The sequence below is a fragment of the Centropristis striata genome, chromosome 19, assembly GCF_030273125.1.
Source record: "Centropristis striata isolate RG_2023a ecotype Rhode Island chromosome 19, C.striata_1.0, whole genome shotgun sequence".
NCBI classification, from domain to species: domain Eukaryota; kingdom Metazoa; phylum Chordata; class Actinopteri; order Perciformes; family Serranidae; genus Centropristis; species Centropristis striata.
The window spans coordinates 32,864,045-32,887,227 of NC_081535.1; the positions used below are offsets into that span (position 1 = coordinate 32,864,045).

General features: G+C 33.1%; 1 protein-coding gene across 1 annotated transcript in view; it reads right to left on the reverse strand.

The window, feature by feature from the left end:
• rasgrf2a (Ras protein-specific guanine nucleotide-releasing factor 2a) overlaps positions 1 to 6,253 on the reverse strand; it is a 54,701-nt gene extending 48,448 nt beyond the window's left edge. Inside the window, exon 1 of the mRNA XM_059358515.1 lies at positions 5,526 to 6,253. Coding sequence (XP_059214498.1) covers positions 5,526 to 5,804 — 279 coding nt within the window. The 5' untranslated portion in view covers positions 5,805 to 6,253. The remainder of the gene's footprint in view (positions 1 to 5,525) is intronic.
• Positions 6,254 to 23,183: the final 16,930 nt, after the last annotated feature.

The following is a 23,183-nucleotide window of genomic DNA, read 5'->3' on the forward strand; positions in this document are numbered from 1 at the left end:
ATTTGTGAGTAGTGAATTAACATATTTACTGTATGAATGTGAGAATTAATGTAACAGATATGAATGTAATAACTTATTCGGAATGATTTCTGATGACGTATATAATAATGTCTACAATGTTTAATTGTTGACAAAATGACCAAAAAAGACACAAAATGACCAAAAAAGACACAAAATGACCAAAAGGCACAAATTGACCACACAATTATAAAAAAAGACACAAAATGACCAAAAAAGACACAAAATGACCAAAAAAAGACACAAAATGACCAAAAAAGGCACAAATTGACCACAAAATGATAATAAAGACACAAAATGACCAAAAAAAAGACAAAAAATGACCAAAAAAGACACAAAATGACCAGAAAAGGCACAAATTGACCAAAAAAGGCAGCTTAACGAGAACAGTTATTTATCGTGCTATCAGTTATTGGAATAATTGCCCACTGAATATACGTGAACTGAATAGTAAAGTATCTTTTAATTATTACTTGAGAATGCACTATTTAAATTTGTGAGTAGTGAATTAACATATTTTCTGTATGAATGTGAGAATTAATGTAATAGATATGAATGTAATAACTTATTCGGAATTATTTCTGATGACGTATATAATAATGTCTACAAAGTTTAATTGTTAAGTGATTTTTGTTTTGTCTTGTGGACCCCAGGAAGACTAGCTCGTCCCACTTTTGGTGACAGCTAATGGGGATCTTTTTAACAATAAACAATAAACAATAAACACATGCTTGGCATACAATTGCTGAAAAATACAGAAATCTGCTAATCTGAATAACAGCATGGATTTTTCTCTGGTGTTCCTCAAAGTCTTGGTGTCTGAATGTGGGATTCTGGAGGGATTGGAGCATTTTTATCAATTCTCTAGTTTTAAAAAATGGTAAAAATGTATTCTTTATAAAAATATGGTGGAACTTGAAGGTGTTAAAGATGACGGATGTTTGTTCTGCTCTGCATCCTGCTTCCTGTCAGTCTGACAACAGGATTCACAGGTGAGCTGTTTGACAAACATCCTTAACAAGCAGCTTCATTCTGCAGTATCAGCAAAGTGTACTTTAAAGGTCAGCAAACAAAGTCAACCATTAAAACATTAACATATACGACAACATGAGAGACAAGTTGCTGCTTTGAATTACAGATATCGATTCATAAAATCTAGAGATTGATTTTTAATTATAGGCTAATCAACGTCCTGAGATTAGTGAAATCTGCAGATTATTTTCTTGATAAATTGATTTATACTTAATCGCAAACTGGGATGGACATTTCCCAACATTTTTCTGACATTTTATAGCCCAAATTCCAGGGTGGTATGATTAAATGTCTTGTTTTCCCCCCAAATACTCAGTTTAATATGATATAAAACAGAGAAAAACAGGAAATGCCCACATTAAAAAGGCTGAAACCAACATTTTTGCATGAAAATTTACAAAACATTGCAGTTATAGATGACAAAACCCTTTTTCAGCACATCTAAAAATGTCCATACATTCCCAAACTTTGCAATAAAAACGGCTAAAATGAAAGAGAATGAAATGAGATTCAGGCTAAACTTGTAAACATGTAAAGTGTTTATACTTTTGTCTTTTAAATAAGGCTATAAATGTGGAGCAACAGGCAATAATAATCCAGCTTGTAAAAAGTAAATGTGGAGGAGAAAATGAGCTTTTATAGTTTATAAAACAACCTCTGATGGGATGAAACATCTGCAAACCTGCAGCAGCAAAAACAGGAATATGGGTTATTTTTTAATTAGCTTTAAGAGCTAATTCTGTCTGTAATTAAATCATCAATAGCATCAGGCTCTTTGTTCTCTATAAAGACATTTTACAGTTCAGAATCTATCTGCAAAACATTATTTTAAAACTGTATTTAGGTTTCCTGAAGAGGGAGGAAGGACTTCACATTTACTAATAAAACCTGCCACTCTAAAGAGGCCCTTCCTCTGTCATTTCAGGTTCCTATTGGTGCTGGTAATCCCTGAAAACACTTGAATTTTACGCTTGAAACTGCTTAAAATCTAGGTAATACAAGAAGCCAAATCTACTTATAAACAGGTGACAATTTTGGTCGTTTATCGCTTAACAACATCAAATTTAATGTGAAGAAGAGAAATGAGTACTGTATATGAAGACATACTGCGGAGAGATTGTGGAGAGAAAAAGAAGAAAGTTTATGAGACATCGCTCACTTATCTCTGATGTGGTTAAATTGCATTGTGGGTAATGTAGGCGCCGGATGAGTGTTGTATTTCAGATAACTTTCTTAAATGGCATCTCTTTTTGTAATATTTTAGGTTATTGTAGAGTAAAAATGTCTATGTCTAAAAGCCTCTTCTTCCAGGTTTTAGACTTTTGCAAAAGAGTTTTACATTTTACTGAAACCATTTACTTTACTATTATATATGAGAAATAAAAGCATCAGATTTTCACACCGGAGAAGCTAAAAACTGAGAATGTTTGGCAAATTTTATTTTAAACTGACAGACGTGAGAAGTTGCAGGGTAACTTTCTATCTCTCTATAAATTAATTGACTGATCATTTGATTATTTATTCATCTACTGATTATTTCCCCCATTAATCTTTTAATTTATTGTCTATAAAGTGTCAGAAAAAACATAGCCTGAGGGGTCATTTTCAAATGTTTTGTTTCTTCTGACAAATAGCCTATAGGGTCAAAGATATACAATTCATAAAGACAAAATAAAAGCAGCACAATGACTAACAAATAATCAAAATACTCGCTGTTTAATTCTCTGGAGTTCCCCCTGTACATCTGTTATTTTTATTTATAGTAACATGAGTTTATTTATAAGTAGAGACCAGCTGCTGATGTGAGACTTTCACACAGAAACATCTCGTTTATGTATGAAGAGTGTAAACCTTTTAAAACTGGGAATTATTCATATTTTCAGTGATTTACAAAGTCACTTTACATGTAAACAGACTGTATTATATTTTCTTTTCTCACATTTTACTGCTGTGTTTATGTATTTTAATCATGAATTTTTTTTTCCAACCTTCAATGTTTCTCTTATAATATTCAGAGTGATTATCACTGAAGATTTGTGCATTTTTATGGGTGCTGGTGTCATTTTTCTTGTATTTTGAGCTCCTGGCTGCTTCATACTTACTACTAATTAAAAAAAAATGCAAGTCAGACTTAAAAGGTGAAACTAAGACAGAAACTGATGCACAGAAATAAAGCCCCAGATGTATGAAAACTATAAAAATAAAAATAAAAGAAATATTTTTAAACTGCCAAATATTCATACTTTCAGTGATTTATAAAACAATAAATAAAAAGGTACAAAAACATTTAAACTGACTGTATCACGGTTTAATTTCTTATATTTTTCTGCTTTACTAGTAAAAAAAAAATGTGATAATAACTTTTTCTTCATCCTTGAACTGTTGTATAAATATATTTTGAGTCATTATGACTAAAGATTTCTACATTTGTATAGGCACATAGGTCATTTTTCATGTATTTTGGGATCCTGGCAGCTTCATACTTTATTACATTTTTAAAAATGAGAAGGCTAACTTATATCTGACTTTATACCATGCATGTTGAGTATAGTTTAAAAAGACAGACTTTAGTAGATCTGATGCATCCAATTTTCATTTATTTTATTAAGGTGTTTTTTTAAATCTTTTTTTATGTTTTTAATGAGCATACTTGGCATCCTGTGTTTATTTATGTATTGGTATTATTAGCATAATTGTTAATGTTTCTGTTTCTCTGCTTTTTTGCCTCTCTATATATTATTATATATTATTATAATACTATGTGTTTTGTTTTGTTTTGTATTTATTTTTCTCTATTTATTTTTCTCTATTTTTTCTTTTAAAAAACAAAAATGTGGAAAACAGCTGTGGAATAAGTTATGTCTTGTACTGATGCTTATGAATGCTAATTCCAATAAAAATATATATTAAAAAAAATAATAAAAAAAGACAGACTTTAATGCACAGAAAAAGTAGGTAATAAAACCCAGAGGTAATAAAGACTGACCATATGTTTTTAAACTAAAATATTGAGGATTGTCAACGATTTATGATGTCAAACTATTATTGTTGTTTACATTTATCTGCAGCAATAGTGGAACAATATTTAATACAACCTTTGACTGTTGTATAAGAATATTTTTGAATGATTATCGCTATATATTTGCACAATATTATCTGTGCCTGTTTCATTTTTCTTGTATTTTGTGTTCCTGGCAGCTTCCTACTTAATTAAATTGACAAAAAATAAGAAGTCAGACCTCTAGCCGAGTCTGTGCTGAAAAGAAAGGTACCATGCAGGTGGAGAAAAGACTGTTTTAAAGGTGAAACTAAGACAGAAATTAATAAATGAATGCACAGAAATAAAAACCCAGAGGTATGAAAAAGTCTGTAGACCGTAAAAAGTGTTTTAAACTGAGTTATTCATATTTTCAGTGATTTACAAAAATAAAAAGGACAAAAATGGCTCACATCTGATTGCATAATAGCTTAATTTCTTATTTTTTCTGCTATAAGAGTGAGATATCTATTTTATACAACCTTGAACTGTTCTATAACAACATATAACAGTCACTGATTATCATTAAAGATTTATACATTTTTAGAGGCGCCTGTGTCATTTTTCTTGTATTTTGGGTTCCAGGCAGCTTCTGACTTTATTAAACTGACTAAAAAAAGAGAAATGAGAAGTTTTTACCTCTTTAAACTGTTCTATAAAAATATTTTTCAATGACATTAAATATGTGTACATTTTTATAGGTGCCTGTGTCATTTTTCTCACAATCTGGGTTCCTGGGAACTTTATAAACTGATGAAGTGATTTGTCATTTATAACACAGGATTTGCACAGAATTAAAAGTCAGACTTTCAGTTGAGTTTGTGCTGAAGAAGAATGATACATACATGTAAAGACTGACTGACAGAAATTAGGCATCGAAAAATAAAATAGATAAATGCAAAATAAAACTCCAGAGGTATGAAAACTCTGAAGACCATAAAATGTTTTTAGTTATTCATATTTTCAGTGATTTGCAAAAAATAAAAAAGTCCTAAAAAGGGTCAGTAAACTGCCTGTATAATAGCTTAATTTCTTACATTTCACTATTAGAGTGAAATACATTTATTTTTACATCTTTTAAATGATCTATAATGGAATTTTGAATGATCACGAAATATTGGTTTAAACGTTTTTCTTGTATTTTGGGTTCTTGCAACATTTTATGATAAACTGATTAACTGATTTATAACACAGCTTTTGCACAAAATTAGAAGTCAGACTTGAGTTTGTGCTGAAGAAGAATGAAACATACATGTGGAGTAAAAACTGACTGACAAATTATTGCAAGTAAATAAATAAACAAATACTAAAATAAAGCGCTACAGGTCATAAAAAATAATAAATTAAACAAATAAACAAACAATTAACCAGCCGCCTCCCTCCTTGAAGCCCTAACTGGTCTACCTGGGACTCTCCCGGTCCCTGCAGCGGGACTCACCTGCTGTTTCTCCATGGGCTCCTTGCTGATGCCGGATACTTTGGGTGCAGGTGCCCGCTCACACGTGCACCCCTCCAGCAGGTAAATCCCGGAGGGCCTCGCGCTCTGGTCGTTTTCAAAGTAGAAGAGCACGTTCTGGTAGAGCGCGAAGTACTTCTCCGTCCAGCGGCTGTTCTCCGTGGTCTTCTTGCTCAGGAAGCCGCGCTTGGAGCCCTCTTTACGCGCGACCACGGAGAGATACAGCGCGTGGCCCTCGTTGTAGCGGACGCCCTTTTGCATTTTTTTAAGTTTTTATTTATTCTGGAGCCAACTTCAAACCGTGACGCGAGGCATCACATCACGTCTTCCGGCAGAGAGGAAGCGGTTCATGGCTCCGGTAGCAGAAAGGTAATCCAGGCTTACATGGTCGGAGAAGTTGGAGAGTCCGCGGCGCAGCGCGCGTCCCTCAGCCACACCGGAGCTCTAATGTCGGCTTCCCCACCGAGCACAGCAGCAGGAGACACCTCACGACGCCCCCATGCTGCAAAACTTTTGCTGAGGAGTTCCCGAGCGCTCGTTTCTCTCCAGATCAAACAAACGAAGAGGAGAAAGCTTAAAGTCCCGCAGCGGCAGCAGCGCGCGGACAGAAATAGATCGAGGGAACAGACGGTGAAAACAGAATCACGACGGAGATCAGCGCTAATCGGCTTTGACACCAACTTAAAGAGACAGGTCGCTGCAGCCTGCAGCCTGCCGCGCGCTGCCGCCTGCCGCTGCGCCTCGCTGCAGCGCGCGAGGTCCAGGAACGCCCCTCGGGTGCGTAAGAGCGCGTGAAGTGGACCACGAGAATTTGTGTTATTGTTTATTATGAAAACAAAGTTAATTCATTGAATTTTATAATCCTGCTGGGTAAATTTCATAAACAGACAAATGTTAATTTGCAAAATCATTTAATATACATTAATACAGTCTGTGGAACTTGTAAACAATAACTTTGCGTGATCATAAACAATTATGTGGTGATGTGTCGAGCATATAATGTTAATTTGCTGTTTAATTTGCTTTTGTTTTTAATTATTCACCTTAATTATAACATCAGAATGTATAGGCCTGAGCTTAATGAAATAAACAGATTCATATTTATATATTTATGTTAGTAAATAAGTAAAGGAATAATAGCCTAGTTAAAAAAATAACATTCACATTAATCACAATATTATAACTGTTTATAGGCCTTAGCTTGATGAGATAAAAACAAATGATTATAAGTTACCTAGTTAAATATACCTTAAAATAAATAAACAACAAAACCAAATACAATAAAATAAGGGAGAACGTAATATTAAACAAATAAGTATAAACCTATTTTGAATAGATTTTATATGTTAATGTTGGCATTTATTTATTAAATACTTTTTTTGTTTTATTATAATCAGAATTATTAGAGAGGGGGAAAAGGAAAAAAATTAATAATTGTGCCAGGGGTATAATGATGTTTTTAGAGTCATACGCAGTCACCCGCCCATAAATATCATAAATAAACATGTTTGAGTCTTTCTCTTTCACACACACACACACACACACACACACACACACACACACACTTGAAAGGTGGACAAAAGCAGAAGTTTCTATTTCTGTAAACTGCTGATATGCTTCAGAAGACAAGTTTGTTTTTAAACTGTCATTCAGCCTGAACGCACAAACAGATGTTTGCACAGAGACTGTGTGTGTGTGTGTGTGTATGCATGGAGACAGATGTTATATGTGTGTGTGTGTGTGTGTGTGTGTGTGTGTGTGTGTGTGTGTGTTTTGGAGCTAAGCTGCCTCAGAGTGTTTGCTTCCATTCTCCTCTCTGAGCATACGACTCGGAGGTTGATTAAGATATTAAACCCTGAGTGACTGACGGTCACCTCCTCCTCCCTTCAGTCTCTGGGGGTCAGGTGGGGGTCAGGTTGGGGTCACGTGGGGGTCACGTGGGGGGTTCGGCTGCATTCAGGGTCACCAAAACTTGTGAACATCATGTAACAGATAACAGACCATGTATCACACCATCAAAAGACACAATGTGCCACAGGGACGATGTCAGTCTAATCTGTTAGGCAGCTTAGTATCAGTTCACTGTGATGAAGTCTAACCCACTATCTGACCTGATCACACAGCTCAGAGTAACTGAGTACATCCACTCGAGTACACACTACAAACTACAGGTACTTTTACTTTAACAGTCTCTTTTTTAATGCCACCCTCTAGTTCTACATCTGTCTGACAGCTTCAGTTACTTAACAAATGAAGATTTATATATAGATATCACATATATATATTATATATATAAACACTACTGGTCAAAAGTTTTAGAACACACCAACTTTTCCAGAATTTAAATGAAAATGATGCAGTTTAATGTCTCAGTGTACTCTGAAATTAATGCACATTTGCAACATTTAAAATTCTTTATTGAGCATGATAGTGTTTTGAAAATAAAAAAATGATTAAAAATCACATTTTATGTTGAACTAAAGGACTAAAAAAAGACACAAAATGACTAAAAAGACACCAAAAGACACAGAATGACTAAAAAAAAGACACAAAATGACCAAAATAAGACACAAAATGACTATCAAAGACACGAAAAGAATTAAAAAATGGACAAAATAGCCCAAGACTCCATAGAGTTAAGTTGTTAACCCATAACTTGTTCCCTGAAAAAAGGCCTACTTGTATAATTCTGAAATGTACATTATTTTTCAGTTTTGGTTAAGCTTACCTTTTTTTATTTAGCTCTGGGAGTTCACCACTTACCTTTGTACCCTTTCAAGCTGTTCATTTGACCGGTAGTGTATATATATATATATATATATATATATATATATATATATATATATATATATATATATATATATATATATAATGTTTTTCTTTAATTTGAACATCACACATCTCATAGCCTAAGATAACTTTGTCGTACAGCTTGATGTGTCCGACATTAAAACCCCAAAACAGAGAAAAGCAGCAAATCTTCACATTCAAGAAGCTTGTATGCTTAATAATTCAGTTATTTAAATGATGCACCATCTAATTGAATAGTAAATGTGTTTCCACACTCCAAAAGAATACTGTCTGTGCAGTTCCTGTAGATATACATTAGCTGGATGTAATTGAGTGTTTTGTAGGTAAACATGCAGAAAGATAAAGTGTTGTTGAGGGAAACTCATTAAGCACTGAGGTAGATTAACCTCATCCTGTCGCGTCTGATCAGGTCCAGAGCTTTAGAGACCACGTCTGATGTCCACAGGCAAACAGACCAAAGAGTCTCATTGCAGCTTAATATCATGAGTGGAGCTGCAGCCACAGAAACAATCCCTGCCAGGTTAAAGGAGAGGGCAAGGACGAGTTGCATCACAGCCAGACTACTGCAGCAAACTACTGCTCAGTTTATACAGCATCACCATCTGCACAACCACAGAGCTGCAGCTGATCTTTAACTAAAGTAAAAGTACCAAAACCACCATGTAGGAGTTCTCCATGACAAGTTAAAGTCAGTCTTTTAAAGAAGATGTTGGGGAGATTAAATTGTGAAAATGATATGATAAAAGAAAAATGGGATAGTTTTGGTAGGCAGATTTGTTGATTTGCCTGCCTTGCCTGCTCACTGGCCTGTCTTGTTTTTAGTTAATTTATTTTCAGATTTTGTATTTTATTTATTTACTATTATTATTGTATTTTTTCTATTTTTATTTTTATTTGTATTTATTATTATTATTATTATTATTATTATTATTATTATTATTATTATTTTATTTTTTTATGACCTCCATCATGTCTGGTTTGTTTGATGTTCGTTTGTATGTTGTAAAAATGAAAAGATAATAAAAAATTTGAATTATATTTTTAAAAAAAAGTCAGTCCTTTAAAATGGGCCTTCATCAGCATTTATCATCCCATATGTATGAGCAAGTATGAGCCAACTCTACCTTCTAGTACAGGGGTGTCAAACTCAAATACACAGTGGGCCAAAATTTAAAACTTGGACAAAGTCGCGGGCCAACATTGATATTTATTGAAAAAATTGACCTAAACAAGTTCAAACGAAATGGAACAAGCAAAGCTTGATATAACTTAATATTGCAAACATGCAAAATCAAATATCAAAATCGTATGTCCCTTTATTTTATATGCGGCCTTCTTTAAATTTAAATTTAACAGTAATCTTTTTCCACAGGCTAAAAATAAATGTAAGAATAAAATAACAATAATAAACCAAATGACTAATAATAATATCCTTCAATGAATGTGCAGCCATTCAAGCCTTGGACTAGCAAGAAAAAGTGCATAAAGACAACTTTAATTGTTGCTCAGTTTGCTCCACACTGATCTACTGTGTTCAAGCCAAAACACCAGCAGAGCATTCAGGGATTTGTAGTATTATTTGCGCTGTATAATACCGGTGGGCCAGCTCTGGTTGTCATTTGGTATTTCCTCTTATACTGCAGGCCAAATTTGGCCCACGGGCCAGAGTTTGACACCTCTGTTCTAGTAGGTGCAGTAGGTTGTTATCAGCTTTTGCAATGGCAGGTTGCTGTTTCATTACATTTCACTTTCAGTTTCGTCAGGTGTGGCACCAGAAAAGGCTGCAGTTTGGTTAAGATTAGGCAACAAAACTACTCCTCTACGGTTGGGGCAAAAAGTTCCTGGTTAGGCATTATAAAAGACAGTAAAAAAAGCAAAATAAATGCACATACATCCTGTTGAAAACATTAAATTCTGCTCTGTGAAGCTGTGATTGATTCTGCTGAGACCAACGGTCACGTGACAAATATTCACTGGAAAATCTGTTTACACAGAGCTGAGAGGAGAGGACAGGAGAGGCTGGAAACATGATAATACTTCAATATGTACAATATATGGAATAAACAGTATTTTTCCATCTTTTCTGACACTTGTGAGCACTAAAAATTCAACCTGGGTTTTTTCTTTTTTTAAAGATTTCAGTCATTATAACTGTGTTAATCTGCATAAAGACATGTTTGAGTTGTTCCCACTTCTAGCTATGATTGTGCTGATTCCACAGAGCTGCAGGACTTATACATTTATATAGATTTTATATAGTGCAGGGAAATACAAGGACATAGTGAGTAACATGTAAAAAGAGCAGAAACACCCTGAAACAGCTTGATGGGTTCAGAGGGTTAATTTAAAAATATATAAATAAGCTCAGCTTTAAAGTAAATTAGCTACAATAAGTGTTCAATTTAAACTGAAATAAAATAGAATAACATCAAGTGGTGAGTGTGGATAATGGTCACTTGAGTTAAAAAATGAAAAAAAAAGTTGCATATTTACTAGATTGAAGTGTCAAATCTACAAGAAAAAAAGTCACAGATTTATGAGAAAAAAAGTGAGAAAAGCTTTTTTTTTTTTCCTCGCAGAATCTCGTAGATTTGCCACTTTAATCTCGTCAACTTTTTAACCATTAATTTGAGATTTTTGGGTCACAAATTTGAAATTTTTTTTCACCAACTTGTAACTTTTTTTTACCGTTAATTTTAGTGACATTCTTTTCTCACAAATGTGTAACTTTTTTATGGTTAATTTGAGATTTTTGATCATAAATTTTAGATTTTTTGGTCATAAATTTTAGATTTTTTTTCACAAGTTTGTAATTTGTTTTACCGTTAATTTGAGATTTTTTGGTCACAAATTTGAAAAAAAAAATTCACAAACGTGTAACTTTTTTTTTTTTTTTTACCATTAATTTGACATTTTTTTCTCACAAATTTGTAACTTTTTTATGGTTAATTTGAGTTTCTTTGGTCATAAATTTGAGATTTTTTGGTCATAAATTTGAGATTTTTTTTCACAAGTTTGTAATTTGTTTTACCGTTAATTTGAGGGTTTTTTTGTCATAAATTTTTTACTTTTTTCTCAAAATATTACCCCCCTCCCCTGGGTCCGTATGGTTTTGTTTTTTTTTACACATTCTGGCTGTATGTAATATCCTCCAATATTCTCTAGGGTTGGAATTTGCAAGTTTTTCAATGAGTGTCCTATTAAGGGTTAATGTGTATACAGTCCACATACAGAAAGTTTTGCATACTTTCATACATTCTGTTTATTATTAGTTTTATTTATTTTTTCAGTTTTACCAGATAGAATGTGTCGTAGTGACGACATGTATGTTGTATATGATGATGAGTGAGTGAGTGGGTGATATGTCACAGTGGGTGGTCCTTGGTGGGACATAAGGGGCTTTAATAACAGCACTCTCATCTGTAGATATAGCCAGCAGAGGATTACTGAGGATTACTATCACTGTGTGTCTGCCACCATGACCGCTGCACAGAAACCTCCAAACATCACTGATCAGCATCTGCATTGTTTCTGTCTTTATCATCTCAATGTTCAACTCTATGAAATATACACAACTTTTTATTAGATATATGAATATACTTATACTTATACACTGTAAAAAAAAAATCTGTTAAATTTACGGTAAATTACCGGCAGCTGTGGTTGCCAGAACTTCACCGTAAAAAATACAGTGAGGGGGTTTTCTACTGTAAATTTAAATATCAGCAAAAGCCAATTTAGACTGAATATTCTCGTTATTTTTAAGGTAATTGTGTCATTCATTCACACATCATGGCAAATCTCCATTAACTTTACATGAAAATGTTATATTTTTACAGCAAAACTGTGCGTTACCTACAGTTCATGACAGTAAAAGTAAAAATTGTGCTATTCCTTGATTTACGGTAATTAAAAGTGTCCACTACGGTGATACACAATTTTTAATTTTACGCCCCATTCCTGATGCAATTTGACAGTGTTTTACTGTAATTTCTACAAATATTTTTTACAGTGTATATAAACTCTTTCTGAGCTGCTGCAGTTAAAATCACAGCAGCTTCTCCATCTCTAACATCTGATGTGTCATTTTGGGAGACCACCTATGTGGAACCAGCTCCTCTACATCAGTAGTTCTCAACCTTTTTGAGTCGCGACCCCTAATTTAACATCATGTTGTCTCACTGAACAGAATCTCACAGTTCAGATCATACAAACTCAGTTGATACGATGAATTTTGGACAAATAATGAAGCAGACAACAACTAAAAAATCTCTCTGTCTGTGCATTTATATATTTTTTTTTTTATATTTTATTGTTACTTTTAATCTAAGTCCTTTGCTATAAATTTAAAGGTCCATTCTGACCTCCTGAGTGTGTAACAGTCAGCTTCAAGCCAGAGACTCCTTGGAAAGAAACAACTTGATACTTTGGGATTTATCAGAAAAGACACAAAATTACCCCAAAAAGAATCAAATTGACCACAAAATGACACAAAATTATAAAAAAAAGACAGAAAATGACCAAAAAAAGACAGAAAATGACCAGAAAATGACATAAAATTAAGCAAAAAGGGACTCAATTTGACCATAAATAGACCAAAAAAACCACAAATAGACCAAAAAAAGACACAAAATGACCAAAAAAGACACAAAATGCCCAAAAAAGAAACAAAATGACCACAAAATGACACAAAATGATCAAAAAAAGACACAAAATGACCAAAAAAACACACAAAATGACCAGAAAATGACATAAAATTAGGCCAAAAGGGACTCAATTTGACCATAAATAGACCAAAAAAAAGACACAAAATGACCAAAAAAGAAACAAAATGACCAAAAAATTATAAGAGACACAAAATGACCAAAAAAGACACAAAAAAACACAAAATTATTACATTAAACTAAAGCACATTTACACATGAACACTTTAACACAATGGAGACAGAGCTGACTTCCAAAATGATTTGGCGACCCCCAGAAATCATCTTGCGACCCCAATTGGGGTCCCGACCCCAAGGTTGAGAATAGCTGCTGTAAAAGGTTAGATAACATGAAATAAGGAATTACAAATATAAAACATTAAAATCATAATAGAAATGTAATAAAAGGGAACACAATTTTAGTAAAAAGGGAAATAAAAAACAAATTAAAATGTAATGCAAACTGATGTTGATTATCCATAAAGATAAACAGTCTTGGCTCTGCACGGTGGTTATCATTAAAAAAAAAAAAAACTCCAAATAAAAAGTGTGTTCTCTCCCTGAGAGGGCAATCAAGCAGGTGCCTGTTAGTCATGAGGCTAAACATACAGTCCCGTGGGTGTCCCCGTTTCCAGCTGAGAGTACTTGTTCTCTCAGAGCAGAGGGAGGAGGTGTGCTGCAGGTAATGGCTGCCTCTTTCACTGCTCTGCCTTCTCCGCTCCAATAAAAACCAAACATTCATGTTATCAACTGCGTCTGTTACTTGTTCTGCTGCGTCTGTTACAAAAAGACGCAGGGCAGCTTCTACAGAGAGGTCTTCAGTATGAAACAACATAAAAATGGAAAGTATGATAAGAGAAACAATCTGAAACACATTTCTTTCGTTAGACTTTCACTCAGACTGACGTTAATTTAAAGTCATAATGTTATTGGCAGCTTAATCCCTGCATTCAAAACACTGATTCTTAGTGGTAGAATGTAAAATAAAAAATAAAATAAAGCATCTGTAAAAGAATAAGAAATAATTTTGAAATATAAAGAGGATAAACAACAAGATAAACAAATAGAAATAGAAATAGAAATATAAAAAATAAATCACTACAATAATAAATTGGTATTAATAAATGTGTGTTATAAGGAAGAATATATTAAAGAATAAATAAGTAAGTTTTATAAATATATAAAACAAGATAAATAACTAAAAGAATAAATAAGTAAAATTAAACTTTGGAAATTGAAATAAATAAATGAAATAATAAATAAGTAAATAAACCATTTAGAAATATTAAGATAAATTACTTTGTTGAGTTTGAATCTGACTTGTAGCCCTTTCCTGCATGTCTTCTCCTTTCTATATAATATATGTAAAAAAAAAAAGATAAAATACTTTAAGACTAAATTAATAATAAAAAATTAGAAAATTCAAAGAAAATTGTAGAATTATAAATGAAAAATATCTAAAAATAATTAATTAGTAAATAAAATGCATAAATATAAAAATGATTTCATTAAAGAATAAGCAAACAAATGTGGAAAAATAAGAAGAAATAAATAAATGAATAGATAAGTAAATAAAGTGTGTAGGAATATAAAGATAAGCAACTAAAGTAATAAATAACTAAATAAAAAATGTGTAAATATGAAAAGAAATAAATACAAATGAGTAAATGAAACATTTAAAATATTTAAATAAATAGGTTATAGAATTAATTAATACATTAAAAATATAGAAAAATAAAGACAAAAAAATAAAGACAAAAAAATGATGAGTGAATAAAATGTGAGAAATTAATGTGAAAATAAATTAAAATGATTATAATTAATTCTTTAATATATTCAATATATAAAAAAAGAGCCAATAAAATAATGGCAAAGTGGTAGAGAGAAGAAAACACTGTACTTGTCAAAAAAAGTATTTATTTTATTATTGTGCACACAGTGTCCACATTTATTTGCTTATTCTTTAATGAAATAATTTTTATATTTATGTATTTTATTTACTAATTTATTATTTTTAGATATGTTTTATTTATAATTGTACATGTTTTATTTTAAATTCTCTTTGAATTTCCTCATTTTTTATTTACTAATTTAGTCTTAAAGTATCTTATCTTTTTTTTTTAAGCACACCTGGTCAAAACTAATGCAGTATTAAATGAAAGGCTCCACACATGATAGACAGTCCGATGCTGCCACCTAGTGGTGGAGTTATGAACTGCACCATGAAGTCGCAGTGTTTCTATGGCTACAGGTCTGTACAATTAACAGCTGGCTTAGTAATAGTCTGGGCAGAGGACACAAAGAACTGTGTTGTTTTATTTATTTTTTTAAATCCTGCAGCACAGACTTTTGTATATCACGAATCTCAAGCACAGATTTGCATTTTCTCCTTCAGTTTAACAACAATTCATCTTTCTCTGTTTGGTGCAAGAAGTGAGCTAATGTTTGCTTGCATTTTATGTTTTCATATGTTTAATTAGATCTATAATCAACTCACATTCTGCTCATTTCTCACCGTGATGCAAAGTGCATGCACAGGATCTTACTCACACACAGGTACACGCACACTCCCACACACACACACACACATACACACACACACACGCACAGACACAAAGAACAGTTCCTCTCTCGCACAATTACAATATGTGCCGTCATCCGGCCTCCTTGATGGTTGTCATGGAGATGTCATTGATAAGGTGGACAAAACAATTTTTCTGTTCTGTCTGTAACTTAGGAGAAAAAAGTCCTGTGAGGCCAGGGTTTGTTTTTGCACAATTAACATGCTCTTTGCTGAATCAGAGCTGAATAAAAAAAGACGGCTTGTTTCAGAGCTTCACCTTCAGCGTGTTCATCTCTTCATACACCTTTTTTCCTGCTCTGCACAGCTGCTGCTGCTGCTGCTGCTGCTGATGGATTAACGTTTCTCAGACCTGCCTGACGACAAGCCTCCATCACTCCACTTTGTCTGAGAAGCAAATACAAGCTGAAAAACCTTGACTGCTGCAGCTCCGTCTCCTCTGACTAACTGTCACACACACACACACACACACACACACACACACACACACACACACACACACACACACACACACACACATCACACATCAACTCAGCAGTGCAGCCTGGTCACAGTCAGTCGCAGCTCTGCAACAGGAGGAGTAGATGTCTGCAAGAGAGGACTGATCCTGCCTGGTAAGTACACACACACACACACTTAAACACGTTTTCAACCTATTTGTGACCTTTTCACAGAACCTGGTTTTTCAGGAAACTGATGTTAGTTTTTGTGCTGGCTGAAGAAATATATTTTAATAACGCTGCATGGTCATTTCTGACACATTCTGCCTGTTGGAGATGGTCAAACTTGTGCACACACAGTATACAGTGATGTTAGATGTTAGTGGGCTCTTGAGTGAAGGCTGTTCAGGTGAAGTGGAGTTTTTTTGTCCTCAATCTGCAGGCAGGCAAGGTGGAAAGAAAATGCTGCAATCTACTGTATAAAATGAGCACACAGTGTATGAAGAGTGCAGTTTGCAAGTGTTGAAATGCTGCTTCTGAAGGGAAACCATGAGAGACTAAAGTATGAGGTTAAAGTGCAGACTTTCAGCTTTAATTTGAGGTTTTTACATCCAAATCAGGCAATCAATGTGAGAAATTTTGCTGTTTTTATTCGGGATGCACCTTATATATTGGCCTAATAATGGAAATTTACATTGTTAGATGTTATTGCAATGATTCAGTTATTATCTATAAGTAGATTCAATAATACAAAGCCAAATGTACCTACCACAGCTGTCTATGGACTTTTTTTCCAGTTCTTTATTTAACATAACAGTCTTATTAATGCCATTTGACAGTGATTTTTAACTGCAGACTCATCAGCAAAAGGCAATAAAAGTATTAAGTATATAAGTATAAAGATATAAAATATAAATAAATAAATAAATAAATATATTCTATCCTATAAAAACAATAGGGGCTACACGGTGATGTAAATAGATTGTGGCATGTTAAATATCTTGTTGTATGTATAATATAATAAAAATCACAATATATATATATATATATATATATATATATATATATATATATATATATAATGTTATATATGTTATATATTTCGTAACACTTTCTATTAGGTCCATGTATATAATGCATGCAACATACAATACAACAAGCTAAAAGTTTGCACTGAGGTTTTAAGGTAAGAAACATTCTCATTTTAACTCAAACCCTGATAAACATTACTTAGTAGTTTTGGTGGTAAACATGCATTTTCATAATGGAAATATGACTTTTTAGGAGACATAAATGCATAAACCAAAATTCATGCCAAGCTATCCAACAGAATATTTTTACTCAAAACTACAAAAGCCAATTGTACCACTGCCAACACTGCCTCGTCTGAATAAAACTGTAATAATAATAATAATAATAATAATAATAATAATAATAATAATGACAATAATAATAATAATAATAATAATAATAGTTGCGAAAATATAAAACCGTAAAGAACAAAAGCTAGATAAGAAATGAATAAAAAGGTGGAAATATAAAGTAAATGTAAAAATATACAACTATAACTAAAGACAGGGATTTTAGTGGAAAAAGTAAAAGTATTCACTGCAGTAAAATGTTCCCTGTCAGTGTTTTAATATTATATCTGATGTTTTTATATTCATAGTCCTGCTGCATTAATGTTCATACTGCATTTTAGTGCTGTAAATGTTTCAGGTTGTACTCCTTTGTGTCCTGTTTGGTAGTTTAATCTGCAGCAATGCATCACATTCTATGAGATCATCATCTGTTTGTAGCATGGCTGTCCTGTGAGAACCATGTATTTATAAAAATTCATACAGTTCATACAATTCATACTAAAAACAGCTGTTTTTAGCTTTGTGACTAGCTTTAAAGCTGATCCAAGAGGCGTAACGTCTTAAAAATATTTCTAAAACATAAAAAAAATTAAAGACAAGATAAATAAAAAAGATAAAAACCTTTAAAAATATTATAGATGTATTTATATATATTCAAGACAAAAAACTTTAAATAATAAAAATGAATATATAGACAAAAAATGAATTAGAGGCAAAAATGTAATATAAGAAACATAAAGGTCTAACAATGTTTTTAGATAAATGAAAAACTAAAACATAACTATAACATTTTTTAAATTTAAAATAAATAAAAATAAAAATAAAAATGACCTAAAAATCTTTTAAAAATCTTTCAAATAATTTAAAGGTAGACAATGTAATACAAATACAAAGACATATAGGGAAAAAATTTGATAAATGAAAAAAATGAAAAAAAAACAACCATAGCGACCTTAAAAACCTTAAAAAATAGAAACATAAGGACCTAAACTTTTTCTATAAAATAAATAAAATTACATAAAAATCATTTAAAAATATTTCAAATAATTTAAAGGTAGACAACGTAATACAAAGAAACATATGGGGAAAAAATTTGATAAATTAAAAAAATAAAAAAACATAGCGACCTTAAAAACCTTTAAAAATAGAAACATGAGGACCTACATTTTTTTCTATAAAATAAATAAAATTACTTAAAAATATATGAATCAATTTTTTGTCCTGTGAGAACCACAGATCTCTAAAAAATGACTTTTCCAGCTGATCCAGTTCATTTTCATCTGGAGTTATGTGGTTTTCACTGGACAGGAAGTAACTAAAGCTTACCGATGAATGTAGTGCAGTAAAAAGTACAATATTTACCTCTGAGATGTGATGGAGTAGAAGTATAAAGTTGCATAAAATGGAAATAAACAAGTAAAGTACCAGAACCTTGAATTTAAGTAGAGACAGAGCAGAGGCGAGGTAACAATGGGAACCTGTAGAGTTCAATTACAGTTACATTAAAGCGTTTTAATGACTCAGTGATTGATCTGTGCCGCACTGATGGAAAGACTAAAGTGTTGACTAAAAAAGGAGCAGCATGATTAAAGGAACACCACCTCCACCTCGTCTGTCAAACGTGGAGCATGCAGGTGGTGTTTTGTCTTGGACGTGTGAGGCTGCCAGCAAATAGAAAAAGGCCGCAGTTGTTTTCAGTGATGATGTCACTGCTGACGGCAGCAGCAGGATGAAGCAGCAGAAAAAGAAGAAAAAGATACTAGAAAGCATGCTGTCTGCTTTTATTTAAGCATCTGAAGTGGGATGCAACCAAAAATGGAGACAATCAGAGGTGGAAAAATGTATTTTTACCAGTTTAGAATGTTATCAGATGAGTGAATAGGCATTATTGGCAGTAATCAGCCCACAAAAATGGGTGAGTAGGGTCTTCTCCACCTGCTGGTAGGCCAGTAGGTTGTTATCAGCCCATTCAAAAGTCGCTTACTGAAAATAAATCAATTACGTTTGGTTAAAAGGCTGCAGTTTCCTTGAGTGTACGCTACAAAACTACGTCTCTAAGGTTAAGGGAACAACACTTCCTGGATAGGCGTTAAAAGAAAGTCAAGTTTTGTTTTTCGACACGGGAAAGTAGCAGCTCTACAGTTAAAATGCTTTGTTACAATAGGGTGACCATATTTTGATTTCCAAAAAAGAGGACAAACGGCACGGCCTCGAGACACAAATTCAGACAGGCTTCTTGGAGGTTGATGAACATGCTTTATTATGCTTCAATGGTGCAAAATTAACTTCTGTAATAAAATAAAATGAAATCTGTAAAAACTTGTAACAAAATAATAGCTCTCGTAGACTCTTTTCAAATAAATGAATAAATAATATGAAATAATGTTCTAAATATGAACTCTTCTGTTAGAAAATCTAGCTTCAACAATATATCTCTTAATAACTGCAATAAGATAAATAATAGAAGAGTCTCACAAAGATACTAACTTAACAAACAAAAAGGATCTAAACTTTTCATCTTTAGTTGTCTTTGAGCTTTGAGCTTTGAGATCTCCAGCACCTTTATTAGACACTGAGACATATGTGCCAGCATTGCACACGGTGCACGGTACGTCGGAAATTTTTTTTGCAGTTCATCTGTGAAGCTGCACTTACGCTTCGGCATTTCCCGTGCAATGCTGCTCCGCTGTTCGATCTGCCCTCTGTCTGCTCTGCTCTCTGTCTCTCTGTGTGTGTGCGCGGCGCTGACCCGCCCACGAGGCAGCCTCTTGGTAATTACGTCTCGCAAAATTGTGTGCAAAGCGCCGGTCAATTGACGTGCACGTGTACTGGTCCTATGAAAAACAGTGAACACCGGACATTTTCGTGAATTTATAAAACCCGGCCGGACGCCCTGGACAGGACGTAAAAAGTGGACATGTCCGGGCAAAAGAGGACGCTTGGTCACCCTATGCTACAAGTAAAAGTCCTATATCAGTTTACCCCTCTATGGAATAATGACCAGTTTATACCTGGCAGAAAAGATGGAGGATTCAAATTATGGAAAATAAACAGCATCCAAGCAATTAAGGATCTGTATATTAATGGAAAATTGCTTACATTCAGTGACCTATCTGAAAAATATAATATTCCACCAAAACATTTTTCGAAATACTTGCAGGTTAGACATTTTTTGTTATCTAGATCCAAAGAAATTATGTCTATACACTGCAAAAAAGCCAACTTGTATTTTTTGGCCTAAAACAGTGATTTTAGTTGGTAAAACTTGGAAATATAAATTATTGACATTTAGAGCAATAATGTAAGTTAGCACAACAAAGGAAGCCAGTTGTCTGCTCAAAAACAAGTTGGTGAGTTGTTGTTACTTATATCTTTAAGTTGGGGTTCACAACAAGGGACAATAGTTCTGATAACTCTTATTTCTTTGTTGGGAAATTTGGTCATTAGCGAAAGCTAGCGGCTAACTGATGCTAGCGGCTAACTGATGCTAGCCGTGCTGCTTGTTACAGAGTAGCCATTAGCGTATCAATGCTAAGTCAAAATTGTGGTCACAACATTAGCTGACATTTCATAGCGGCGTTACAATCGTGCCAGAGAAATTCAGAGTTGAGCAAACTCAAAAACAAAACTTAGAATATTTAGTTTAATTGTCCAACTTAAAATTTTATCGAAGTTTGTTGCCTTGAAATTTTGAGTTCACCCAACTTTTCTTTTTTTGCAGTGTAGTTATGAGCCATTCAATGTGTGCTCGTTGTTCATTTACTGAACGTAACTATTTTAAGGCAGCAGTTTCCTAAAATTAGGTGGCAAAACTACTTCTCTAAGGTTAGGGTACAAAATGTCCTGGTTAAGCGTTATAAAAACAGTTTAAAAAGTTCACTTTTGTTTCGACACGGGACACAAACCCCGGTCTCCTGCACTGTAAAAAAAATCTGTTTAATTTACGGTAAAATACCGGCAGCTGTGGTTGCCAGAACTTCACCATAAGAAATACAGTGAGCGTATGTAAATGTAAATATCAACAAAAAACCTGTAATTTATACTGAATAATCCCATTACTTTCAGGATAATTGTGTCATCATGGTATTTCTCCATTCATTTTACATGAAAATTGTTTATTTTTACAGCACAACTGTATGTTTTCTACAGTTTATGACAGTAGAATTTAAAGTTTTATGCTATTCTTTGATTTATAGTAATTAAAAGTATCTACTACGGTGATGTACAATGTTCAATTTTACGACCTATTTCTGATGCAATTTGACAGTGTTTTACTGTAATTTCTACAAACATTTTTTACAGTGTGGATAAAAGTCTTGGTTTGCCTTATACATAATTTCCTTGCTTCCCCATTTGTTTTTACACTCCATAAGGTCACTCTGGTCTTGGCATTGTTCATAATTACTATGGCGGGTAGAGGGCGCCGCTAAATAAGGCACCTTAATTTTAAATCAGGACTAAAAACACTATTGTTTACTGCAGCGTATCTTAACTTTAACACTTACCTGCTCTACTTTACTGCCCTTACTTTTTAACTACACAATGTGTGACTTGTGCTTTTTATTATTTTATCTCTTTTCTTATCCTGCTGTATCTTATTTTATCTTATTTGTATTTTTATTTCTATTTCCCTGTTTTAAGTGACTGTTTTTACTGTTTTCAATTGTGTCTTGCTGTTTTAATGTGTATGTAAATCACTTTGAATTACCTTGTGTTGAATTGTGCTATACAAATAAACTTGCCTTGCCTTGCCTTAATAAAGCTGCACCATTAAAGGCTGATAACGGCCTACTGGCCTACCAGCAGGTGGAGCAGGCCCCCACTCATCCATACTTATGGGCTGATAACTGATAAACACCCAGTCAATTGTCTGATAACATTCAATTAAAATGTCCTTAATTAATAACCTCTAACTCTTGCTGAACTCCAGCTTCATGCCAGCTTTTTGAGACGAGTGCAAAAAAAGATGCAAAGTTAGCGAGGAAAAAAACTATAAGGTAATTATCAAAGTGGTCCCTTGCCCTCTGACTGGATTAAATCAAAATAAACTACAGCATATTTGGGTACCACTTTATAATAAGGTCTTTAATAACCATTAATTAACAAGTAATAAGGCATTGTTCTCGCTTTAGATCCGGTAGTTGCAAAAAGCATAGTTAACTTATAGTTAACTTATAATAGATGAGCAATAAAGTATATTTTAATATCAATAAGCAAACAAAATCAGATTAATAAAGGCATGGCAAAGACATAATGGGTGGGTCATGGGTGTTTGTAATGCCATTATTAACACTTATATAGGCTTATAAACACACAATAATGTTAATAAGCATATTTTAAGGACTTACAAGGGCCTTATTACTTGTTAATTAATGGTTATTACAAGGACCTTAATATAAAGCGTTACCCATATTTGTTCATGGTGATAAAGGAATTGTTTTTGGACAACAGGCTTTGATGCACACATGATACTTGCATACTTACACGAATAACAGACTAATCCTTTAATCTAATTTTTTAGTTACTCGTAGGCTATAATCACAATGAAATGCATTGATTTATTACTATGTAAAACTGACACATGATGCATTTAAACATGCAAATACATTTACATTTTTAACAATGTATGACTCACTTTCTCTATTTGTGTGTTGTTTAATTTACATTAGCATCAATTTGACACTGACAAATATTCTTATTTTATGTTCTTTTTTTTTAACCCAGTTGCCGTTTTTCCCTCTCAAT